Consider the following 12717-nt stretch of genomic DNA (forward strand, 5'->3'; position numbering starts at 1 on the left):
ATCTTTAAAAGTATATAATTATAATTGTCACCTATGTTAAATGACATTTTATTTATTAATATACTTATGAGACTATGTATACTCATTGCAATTGCAAATTAAAATAGCCTGAAAAGTAATTAGCAGTATAGCAGTGATTTTATAGCACTACCTTTTTTTCTTCTTCTTTTCTTTCCTTTTCAGCTTCTCTAAATCCTTCTTAGCTAGATCTATAATCTCAATGGTCTCTTTGTCTGAGGATACTATAGTAGGAGAGAAAGCTGATGATCCACTGAAGTACGGTGATCTTGCTGTGGCTCTTGTCAAGTTTTTTCGAAGGTTCTCATTCACTGCTTCACTTTCTAATAATTTTGCCCTAATGAATAAAAATACACTTAAGTTGGAAACATTTTATTATTGTGGTAAATAATACTTAACATAAAATTTACCTCCCTAACCATCTCTAAGTTCTACAGCAAAAAGTACACCCACACTGTTGTGCAACCATTGCCACCATCTACCTTCAGAACTTTTTCATCTTCTCCAATTAAAACTCTGTACCCATTAAACACTAACTCCTCATTCCCCTCTCCTCCCTAGCAACCACCATTCTACCTTCCATCTCTGCAAACTTGACAACTCTAAGAATAAACAGGGAACATTTTAAATGAGTTGTTTTGCAAGCTAAAAAGTTTCCCAAAATGTATTTCAACATTGCTACAAGGTATGGCTTTTTTAACATATGTGTTCACAAACATTAGTGTTTAAGATATTTTTAAAATTTCCTGATCAAATAACTGTAAATTTGAAGTAACACTCTTAGTGCTCAAAAGTGCCAGTGATAATTAGATTACTTGCATTCTGGTCAATAGGCACTAGTTATCCTTGCTTTGTAAACTCATCTTTGAAACTTAAAATGTGCAAGCAGCATGGTTCCCTTCCTTCCTGTTCCTCATTCATCATGCTATAATAACATTTCCAAATCTTTGTAAGGAATAGTTAGCCAAACTTGCCTCTAACTGGCTGAAAGATATCTGGCTCCTGAATATGGCATGGGAAAAGATGAAATCTCCAAGGAAACCCGAGTTTGATAATTAAAAACATTCTTTTGTTTGCTCAAGCGGTCCTCATAATGACAGGAAAATAATGTATGTGCTGTCAGTAATAACACTGAATGATAAGATCCTAAAAGAGCCTGGATTCTTGAGACTACAAGGGATTCAGAGAGTCCTCTAGGCCAGTTCCTTTAGACCATTTGATCTAAACCATAAAAGAACACAATTATCTACTTCAGTATAATAAATTTCCCAGGTCAATTTGGCACAAGGGTGATTGAGACAAGGTTATAAGGAGAAAATACTACCCACTATCTCTGTCTCAAAACTACATTACTAAGCACTTTTGCCATATGTTCAAATGTTTCAGAGGAAGGTGCTAGATTATTTGCAACTACTGAGCTCTAGAAGGCACAGTCAGCTGTGTTTTTACACTGCCTACCAAAATTATTCATGACACTGTTGAAATCAACTAGAGACAGAATATACACAAATCAGTGAATATGTTACAAATAAGTGTCCTATATATTCTTTAATGAAATTGTTTTACTTTATATTTGGTGTTGCAACAGTTACAATGTTTTAAAATGGTTAAATAGCTGCGTACAAACTTTTAAGTTAAATGATTTCAAAATTATTTTAAAGAAAATTCTGAATATAATGCTGTCATTTTTTAATAAGAGGACAACCTAAGTATAAAAACGCAGCTTAATGATAAAAACTCAGTAAAAATTTACACTTTTCTATATTTTCAATATCTAGCACAAAGCCTGGGTACATAATAATGAATGTTAATAATGAATGAAGGGGACTTCCCTGGTGGCACAGTGGTTAGGAATCTACCTGCCAATGCAGGGGACACGGGTTCGATCCCTGGTCCGGGAAGATCCCACATGCTGCGGAGCAACTAAGCCCATGAGCCACAACTACGGAGCCTGAGCTCTAGAGCCCGCACACCACAACTATTGAGGCTACATGCCACAACTACTGAAGCCCACGTGCCTAGAGCCCGTGCTCCACAGCAAGAGAAGCCACTGCAATGAGCAGCCCGCGCACCGCAATGAAGAGTAGCCTCGCTCGCCACAACTAGAGAAAATCCTGCGCGCAGCAACGAAAACCAAACGCAGCCAAAAATACAAATAACAAATAAATAAATTAATTTTTTTAAAAAGACCTTTTTTGGGCTTCCCTGGTGGCGCAGTGGTTGAGAATCTGCCTGCCAATGCAGGGGACTCGGGTTTGAGCCCTGGTCTGGGAAGATCCCACATGCCGCGGAGCAACTGGGCCCGTGAACCACAACTCCTGAGCCTGCGCGTCTGGAGCCTGTGCTCCGCAACAACAGAGGCTGCAATAGTGAGAGGCTCGCGCACCGCGATGAAGAGTGGCCCCCGCTTGCCACAACTAGAGAAAGTCCACGCACAGAAATGAAGACCCAACACAGCCATAAATAAATACATTTAAAAAAAAAAAAAAAAAAGACCCTTTTAAAAAATGAATGAAAATATAAATTAGCTATCAATTAATGACCTGTTTTTAATTGGCTCATTTATATAATAATCAGACAATTTGTGTTTGATTATTACCTGATTTTAAAAATCTGCGTTTGGTAGGGGCATATTTTTAATGCTTCTTCCGTCCTGGTGCTAATAAAGGCTGAAACCTTTAGGGCTCACCTCCAACTCCACCAACCCCACACTACATTAGTAGATCCTGCTTTTTGTATGGGCTGTAGAGATAACATCTCTCTCTTTGCCTCTCCTTCTCTTCCTACTCACCCAATCACACACTTGTTGCTGTCTGCATTTCATTTAATAGGAGACCAAGCAGTGAGGCATGAGGGGAAGTACACAGACTTCCTTGGGAAGGAATAAACTGAGGCTTGCATCTCAGCCTTTTCACTTACTGAATATCATCTCAGCTTTTTCACTCACAGAATCTCTAAATCCTTCATTAAATGGAGATGAAAATATATACTTCCCTAGGACGGTTATGAGGATGATGATACAATGAATTTAAAACTCACCTAATAATGTTTTTAACAAATAATAACTATTCTTATCAAAAAGTTGGAAACAATATAATTATCTAACAGTAGGGGATTAGATAAATAAATCAATTACAACCCATGAGACAGTACTCATGGAGCCATGCAAAAACCATGTTAGAAAAATATTTAATAACATTAAAAAATGATCCTAATATCTTGTCACATTTCAAAGAATAGATAGCAAAGCAATACATACACCCCGATACAAATTTTGCTAAAGTATGCATTGAAAAATTATTGAAGAGATACACCAAAATGTTAACATCAGTTCTTGGAATGGTGAGAATATGGGTGATTTTAACTTTTTAAAAACTTTCCTATATTTTCAGAAATTTCTACAAAAATTTTGAACTCCAGAAAACTAAGATTAATTATGACTATTATCATTTCACAACAAATAATGTGATGTGTAAATTTATTAAAAGGTAACTAGTATTATTTTATAATTAAAATGATAAGACTTAAAATATAAACATTCCCATGTAGCAATACATTTACATAATTTACATTAAGTTTAAGTAGCTGTGAATGAATGTCTTCCTAAGAGAAAGTATTGATTAAAATATGGATTGGAGTAGAATTTTGTAGATGAAACAGAATGTGAGAACTTGGACCTAAATAATAATATGTTAGACCTTTACAGTATTTTTCAATTTAATAATTTTTACATCCTGTTCTTTTATTTGAGCCCCATAATAACTCTTTGAGACTAGCAGGTTATTACCTCATTCTTACAGATAAACACTAAAGATCAAAGAGTTAGGTAATTTGCCCAAGGTCATATACTTAATAAACAGAAGCTTAAAAATTTCAATGCAGGTAATTCAATTTAAATTCAAAGATCATTTATGTTTATCTCATATGTAAATTATTTTTATATTATAAATTACAGTCCCGAGATCTGAGAAGACTACACTTTATGAATGGGACAAACTGAATAAAAGAGCCAAAAAGCTATTAACCTATACCACGAAAGATTTGATCACTGACTGAACTCAAGGCCTAAGAGTCATCATTGTTCTCTAGATGGCTTAAAGAATAGTCTTAACTCAAGAACTTGAAGAAGAAAGATATTAGATGCTCCTTTTAGCTACTAGAAGGAATGGAAATGATTCAGTCAGTTTTCTAGGAAATAATGACACTAGTCAAGCCATTCACCAAATAATGAGATCAAGCTTAGATATGGTCTTAGAATACATGATGGAAGAGAGGAAATCAAGCCCAAGAACCAGAGTATGGAATCAGCCTTAACAATTGACCAGTGCCAAGAAAATAAAAAAAGATAAAAAGAAGCAGACTAGGAGCAGGAAAAGAATCTTTAGGAACTAAAAGACAGAGATACTAGTTTTGTCTGAAGGAATGGTAAAGATGGGGTCTACAGAGTCAGGAAACACAGGAGACTGGTCAGAGGACAAGTTTTTGGCAGTAGGCAGGAAAGAGCACTGCCAACACAAGATGGAAACTGCAAGTCCAGTTTGGCAGCTGACCAGAACTACAACCTAAGGTCCCAAAGGTCTCCATCAAAAAGGTAAAGTTTGGAAATATATAAACAGAATAAAAGTAATAGTTATTTGAGTAACTTTATCTATTGCTACATCAGATGTTTTCTCACTGGTTTTTATTTTTTGAAGCTTTTAAGGGACCTGGTGTGCCTTACGGAGGCAGAAACAGTAGAAACACTACTCATCTCTGTTTAAGAATCTCTAGAATAACCAGAGGAAGAGAGAGGGAAATAGAACACAAATACAAGACAGAGAATTGTTAGGGTAGCTGTGAAAGATAATCTCTCACTTGGTTATTTTCTGCAAATGGATAACAAAAGTGAGATCTGAGCTATTTAGGTGCTCCCAATGGAGCTGACTGTAGTTCTACTTAAAGAGAAAGCAGCTCAGCCATCAGGGCAAACCATGGAACCTGAAAATATTATAGAAATGATTAGTGTCCTTGATCTACTTTCTGACCCCAATTCTTCCAGTCTGTGCTCAGTGGTCCCCTCCACATTCCCACACCTGGCATGGGTGTTCTATTTACTGATTTCTGTCATTCCATTTACTACATGTGACTATTTATGTAAGTTGACCCACCTAGACTGTGAACTCTTTGTTTATGTCATACTTGTTCAGTCCATGGCATGATGCTTGGCATACTGTGAGTATTTGCAATATGTGTGTGAAATGTGGGTGATGAATGAGCCTTTGTATATACCACAGAGGCAGGCAAATTGGTAGGGATGCAATGACTCACACATATAGAATAGCTGAAGAAGTATAAGGGAACAGGAGTAATGGGAGATTTTAAAAATTAGAGATGACTTATTGATGTTGACCATTCCCAAATGGTGGGTGAAGAGGCACAGGGAGGTAACTTCATCTACACCAATTATGCCTGTTGTTATATGAGGTTAGGTAAGCTTCCAATTAAGGGTATAACAACAAGAGCAGGAGGATAACCCAGGAAGATAATGTGGGAAGAGGAAAGTAGTTTGTGACGTTATGTTCCCATATGTTCCGTTATAGGCAAGTACCTATTCCCCTAAAGTTAACCTGACCAAAGGGCTGAAATATCACTGTGAATAGTTACTACAAAATAAGCCCAAAAAATAGCAATAATACTTCACTGCAAAACCCAAAATACGTGCATTATATATTACAGAACGTGAACTGTACCTGAGATCTTCAATTTCTTTAATATAATTGTGAATCATATTACTAATCTCCTCATTCCCTTCACCTGCAGGATAAAATAAGGAAAGGGGGAGAGGGATAAATTGGGAGATTGGGACTGACATACACACACTACTATATATAAAAATAGATAACTACTAAGAACCTACTGTATAGCACAGGGAACTCTACTCAATACTCTGTAATGACCTATATGGGACAAGAACCTAAAAAAGAGTGAATATATGTATATGTATAACTGATTCACTTTGCTGTACAGCAGAAAGTAACATTGTAAATCAACTATACTCCAATAAAAATTAACTAAAAAAAGAATTTCCTTTAAAATTCAACAGAACAGAATGAGAGAAAAAACAAAGTTATAGAAACAAACAATAATGCTTTGAAACATAATTTAAACAGCAAATTTCCTGCCCTTAATTACATGAGCAGAAAGTAAGATAATATGATGAAGCATAGGGCATATTTTGTTTCTGTAAGAATGTATTATTTACAAATTAAGTATTAACTTAAAATCACAGATTGTATACACAGAGATTGACTTTTTCACTTCAAATATTCCACAGAGTTAACAAATATGAAGAATATTTCCTGCTCTCCAAAAGTAATCCCTCACTCATCCCACCCGACATACATACCTGCTCTGGCAAGAACTTGGTTGGCCTGATCACTAACAAGCTGTGTGATTCTGGTCCTCAATACATCAACCGTCTCTTGCATGGCTTTAATTCTTACACGCAGGTTGTTATTTTCAGTCTGTAGCATAGCATTCTCATGAAACATATCATTGATGCTTTCCACACCCTCCTCGTCGATTATTCTTTTACCCTAGAAAAGAAAAATATTTCCCTATTGATTGAGAAGTTTTAAATACACAAGAGTTTTGTTAAAGGATACTGCAGGATTATGCAATTCTACAACCAAGAGCACTTTTGTCTTAACAGCCTCAAGGCAAGAGATCCTTTTCCCTCTACTACATCTCTCCTTTGAGCATTTGTCACTAAAGAATCTGACTGGGAAGGAAGTATTTTGAAACAAGAGGCTGGTCAGGTTGTTAGACTGAACATTATTAAAGGCTACCCACACATAAAACTAGAGAATTCTACCTCCAAAAGGAAAGATGCCACCACTATGACAAAGAGACTCCAGAAACATATATGTGCAAGCCATCACAAAAAAGTATCACTGTGTACACAAAATGTATCACAAAATGCAAAGTCAAAACCATTAGCTTACTGTTTTGTACTCCATAAGCTCCATCTGAAGTCGTGTGATCTCACTACGGAGCGCATTGATCTGCTGACTAGCTCTGTCCTGATTGACCATCACCTTGTTCTTGATATTTCTAGCTCGATTGGCATATTTCAGGGTATTTAAAGTTTCCATAAAATCTCTGTCTGAAGGGCTGACACATGCTATCATGATTGTTTGGCTGAAAGTTACAAAAAATAATTAGGTTTACAGATAAAAGCAAATAAAACACTGAAATAATCATTTTAAAATTCCCACCTTTTGAATAATATCTCTCCTTCGAGATACCAAAAGATTGACATTACTAACTTAAAAATAAAAGCAAATTTATAAGCCCCAATGCTTTAAGACTATCTTAAGGAAAAAGATTTTGTTTGCTTGGCTAAAATTGGGGAAAATTAATTTATATTATACTTTTTTGACTCATAATACCATATACTCATAATACAAGTGCATATATTTCTCACCTCTTTAAAAAATTTTTTGAAGCAATATACACAGAATAATTCTAAAATTTAATCTATCTATAATATGACATGTTGAAATTCAAAAATCATTGCTTTCATTATCTACTTAATATTTCAGGATTTTTTTTTTTAACTTTTATTTATTTTTGGCTGCTTTGGTTCTTCGTTGCTGTGCACAGGCTTTCTCTAGTTGTGCCGAGCCGGGGGCTACTCTTCCATTCGTGCACAGGCTTCTCATTGCGGTGGCTTCTCTTGTTGCAGAGCACGGGCTCTAGGCATAAGGGCTTCCGTAGTTGTAGCACGCAGGCTCAGTAGTTGTGGCACATGGGTAGTTGCTCCACAGCATGTGGGATCTTCCTGGACAAGGGCTTTAACCTGTGTCCTCTGCACTGGCAGGCGGATTCTTAACCACTGTGCCCCCAGGGAAGTCCCTATTTTAGGATTTAAATTTTTTCTTTTTATTTAATCACTTGCATCCTGATTTTTTATTTCAGCAAAAAGTTTTACACAAAATCCTATCACCTGATCAAAAGAAGTATTTAGTATACCCATATGTTTCACAATATGAAACGTCATTTGTGATTGAGTGGTCAAAGTTCCAGAGTTTCTGGCTAGATTACATAGGAAAACTGGGAAACATTATTTTATCGTCATGATGAATTGCTTTACCAACCAAAGAATAGGATAATAAAATGCTTATTATGCCTAAGCTATTTCTGTCAATGAAAAAGATGTGGAGAGTCTAATGGGCACTTGCACACTAACAGTTAAGGAGCTAATTTACCCACCCTGGTAGGAAATTTATACCTATCAATTCTAATCTATAGCCTCCTAGCTTCCTGCTTCCACTCCTGCCTTCTCCCAATAATCTCAACACGGCACTCATAGTAACACTTTTATTTTCTTCTTCTTATTTTTTTTTAGTATTGTCAAGCTTTATTTTTACTCATTTTAGATGTGTAGTAATGTCTCATTTTTTTAAATTTTTTAAATTTTTACACAATTTTTAAAGGTTACTTTCCATTTACAGTTATTACAAAATATTGGCTATATTCCTCATGTTGTACAATATATCCTTGAGCCTATCTTACATCCAACGGTTTGTACCTCCCACTCCCCCACCTCTATATTGCCCCTCCCCGCCACTGGTAACCACTAGTTTGTTCTCTATACCTGTGAGTCTGCTTCTTTTTTGTTATATTCACAGTTTGTTGTATTTTTTAGATTCCACATACAAGTGATATCATACAGTATTTGTCTTTCTCTGTCTAACTTATTTCACTTAGCATAATGCCCTTCATAGCAACCCTTTTAAAAGGGGTCCCATTCCACCTATCTTTATTCCTTTGTGAACTCTTGCTCATCCTTATTTACCCTTACTTTTACTATTATTCAAGATTCAACTCAGAGATCATCTAGTCCAAGAATCCAACACTGAGTTTGGCTGTACTCCTTTCTCTCTGCTTCCTCATACCCTTTGCATACCTCTTTTTTGTTGATTATGATTATATTGAAATTTTATAGATCCAAACTCTTAGATACTAAACTCCTAGAGGACAAGGATCATCAAATATTTTTTATTCATCAGACTACTTTGTACAACACAGTATTTGGAACATATTAGGTCATTACTATTTGTTTGTGTTACTTAGAACATATTAGATCCCTAATAATTGTTTGTATGTCATGCGTATATTATATTTATTTATTTGAAGTCAGAAGTTAAGATAATTCATGCATCTCTGTTGATGAAGAAGATAAGGTAATCCAGTGAGAGTGATGATTATGGATACTGATTAGAGGATAGGACTACTCAAAATGTTATCCCCAGTCCAGTGCCAGTCTGGAAGATTCATGACAAGTATAGAAATTGACAGTAAGCATTTTGGCAACTTTTACAACATTTGAGCTTGCTGTAATCAATGAACTCATTTCACTGAATACAGTATAGACCAGTTCAAGTATTTTCAAACTCACATAATGGGACAAGCTGAGTATAGTCATGTTCAATATCAACCCACTACAACTGGGAAGTGGGAAGGAGGAGAACTCTCCCTTACTAAAAATATTTTGAGAAGTATTGGGATCAAGTGCTTAAGAAGAATAGTGAAATCAGGAATGAGAGGAGCTAAGACCTACTGTATAGGAAAAAGGTCACATATTAAAACCCAAATGATACAAATTTCAAGAACAGTTATGGGGCTTCCCTGGTGGTGCAGTGGTTGAAAGTCTGCCTGCCGATGCAGCGGACACGGGTTCCAGCCCTGGTCCATGTTCGAGCCCTGGTCCGGGAGGATGCTGCGCAGCGGCTGGGCCCGTGAGCCACGGCTACTAGCCTGCACATCTGGAGCCTGTGCTGTGCAGCAAGAGAGGCCGCGACAGTGAGAGCCCCGCGCACCGCGATGAAGAGTGGCCCCCGCTTGCCACAACTAGAGAAAGCCCTTGCACAGAAACGAAGACCCAACACAGCCAAAAATAAATAAATAAAGTTATTAAAAAAAAATAGTTATGTTTATGAAAAAGATTTTTAATGAAAGTTGTTTATTTTTATATAAAACCATAACTCTATCTTAAAGGAAACCATATAATTTAAATATATTAGGGAGTTCCCTGGTGGTCTAACAGTTAGGATTCAGCACTTTCACTGCTGTGGCCCGGGTTCAGTCCCTGGTTGGGGAACTGAGATCCCACAAGCCATGCGGTATGGCCAAAATAAACAAACAAATAAATGAAGTTATTTATCTTATATATTGTTATATCATATTATATTACACATTAGGGAGGAAATACATCACAATGTTAACAATAGTTACTTACAAGTAATAGAAATACAGTTGATTTTTATCATGTTTTATATTTTCTGTATTTTTCCATATTTTTGCTATAAACTTTTTAAAATGTTACATTAAACATTATAAATGTATAAAAGCCAGCTTTGTTTCTTAAAAAATCACCAAACTGTACACATAAATATATGCAGCTTGTTTCCACAAATACTTTTGATTTAATTTTTCTTTTAAGAGAAATTTGTACAAACATCACAACATGAAGGAATTTTGTTTTCCAATGCTTATACAAAGTTTAATGCTTTTGAACTAGGCGTTCAATCTCACAATTTTAAGCAGGAATTGAGGGTCACTGAGAATAAGAGGCGTTACCACTAGATAGGAAATGGGTGAGGAACATCTGAGACTCTTTAGCTATAGCTTAGATAAAACTCAAGAGGAATGCAAAACCCACAGTGCAAATATCTTAGATTGTTACAGGGCAAGCAAACTCTCAGAAGTACTGAATTATTCAAAAGTATTGACACTTGTAAAGGAAAGATGTTTACTATCTCTGCTTTGTTTATAAGACAAAGCTGTATTATAAAGCTAAGAAATAAACACAGGAAAAGGCTACAATTTAGCAAACTTTAAAAATTTACATTTGGCTTAAAAAACAAAAATTTTTGTCCTGTTATAATAAGACCCAGATTGATATTGAAGGTCAGAATGAAAATATAGACCAGAAGTAAGAAATATGTAACAGTGGAAGCAATACAAAGGATATGCTAGAAGACAGCTGAGTTAAGACAATGGCAATATTATATGAAAAGAAGGAATATAAAAATGATACTCTTGAATTCTATAAAACAAAACTTTATTTCTAAATCCATCCAACTTCAGACCTAAATAAACTTAACATTATCAAAATTCTTTGAATAATAGTTGTTCAAAAAGAAAGTTTGCAAGTTTAATTTTACAGCATCTAATGATCATTTTACAGCACCTAATGATCATTTTATAGCATCAGTAAACATGTTAGACCGTTGAAAACACTGTAAAATAGATTCACTGTAGTTGTGTGTAACTTGTTGAACTGTTCTATGATTGAATTTAAATGCCAAAAAAGTTACCATTTTTAAAGCCAACATTCTGATGCTTATAAAAAGGAATGCATTACCAAAAGAATACATTTAGCTGATGAAACATATCAGGATGATGCAAAGTACAGAAAAGGAGGAATATCAGTGATTCTGGCAAACTTAATAACCATCAATCACCCTATATTTCATTCAATTAACATTTTTAAACTTTTTCTCAAATGTAAAAAAATGTTTAATTTTTAGGAGACTTTGTAAAGAAAATGAATAATATTTAAATTGCTTTTTAATTACTTAGAAGACAGCATTTACTTTTCAACAAAATTTTATTAGGCATCAACTATGTGCCAAGCACTTAAAACTGAAAAAATGGTATAGAGAAAGAGCACATGCCAAGGATTTCATTTATAAGCTAAGTGACTGAATAAATTACTTAACCTCTCTGGATTTCAATTTCCTTATCTATAAAATAGGAATAATAACACCTACCTCAAGAGGTGTTATAAGAAATATATGAAATAACAACATGCAAAAGCACTCACACATTTGAGGCACTTAATAATTATTAGTTCCTTATCCTATTAATTTGCTTTACAGTAAAAACAGTTTTTATAAATCACTTTACAAACTTATTTTAAAAATAATGAATAACTGAAATTCAGGAATATGGAGGATAAACACTTATGCATACCTATTACCCCCAAGAGAATCCTGTAGTAGTCTTGTCAGCTTAGAATCTCTATAGGGAACATGTGTGGCCCTCTTGCTCTTGTCTCCCAATGCACTTATTACATTGCCAAGTGCCAACTAAAAGAAAGAGAGAGAAAAAAAATTATAAAAATATCCTAATTATAACACTTTTAAATAATGAAACCTTATAGAAAATAATATGAAGCCATGGCAGAATTGAAAACATTTGTGTTTGGTTTTGTTTTACATTTGTATTTTCAAATATAAAGTAAACTTGGAGCTTTCCACATAACTACTAAAAACTGACACCACTCAAAATTTAATGCCATATATATACCCATAATTCACAAATACTTAAACTTCTATGCAGAGATTTTCTTTAGAAATAGAAATGTTATAAGATTGATGACTTCTGACCAGTCCTAGTATTACCAGAGCATCATGTTGTACACCCCACAAAACTGCCAATTCATGTTGCAAATTCTTCTCCTCAATTCATTGAAGAAACAAATTGTTCACTAGTTTAACAGTTGCATAAACTTTCTTGTTGTACTATAGCTTCCTCATGGGAAAACAAAATTTCCTTTAACCACAATAAAAATATCAGTATGATATCTCTGATCATGGCATTCCTAATGCAAGTATAGCCGCACTTAGAAATTCAATGAATCTATGTGCT

At 34.9% G+C, this 12717-nt stretch overlaps 1 protein-coding gene across 11 annotated transcripts in view; it reads right to left on the bottom strand.

Annotated features, from left to right (window-relative positions):
• The window catches only part of KIF21A (kinesin family member 21A), a 158203-nt gene that overhangs the window by 59356 nt on the left and 86130 nt on the right, over positions 1–12717 (bottom strand). For all 11 annotated transcript variants that reach the window (XM_004283480.3, XM_033412370.2, XM_033412365.2 and 8 more), the window contains exons 7-11: positions 12040–12155; positions 7002–7197; positions 6404–6593; positions 5748–5811; positions 152–355 (exon numbers count right to left, since the gene is read on the bottom strand). In XM_004283480.3, coding sequence (XP_004283528.1) covers positions 152–355; positions 5748–5811; positions 6404–6593; positions 7002–7197; positions 12040–12155 — 770 coding nt within the window. The remainder of the gene's footprint in view (positions 1–151; positions 356–5747; positions 5812–6403; positions 6594–7001; positions 7198–12039; positions 12156–12717) is intronic.

This window comes from Orcinus orca, chromosome 11 (genome assembly GCF_937001465.1).
Source record: "Orcinus orca chromosome 11, mOrcOrc1.1, whole genome shotgun sequence".
NCBI classification, from domain to species: Eukaryota; Metazoa; Chordata; class Mammalia; order Artiodactyla; family Delphinidae; genus Orcinus; species Orcinus orca.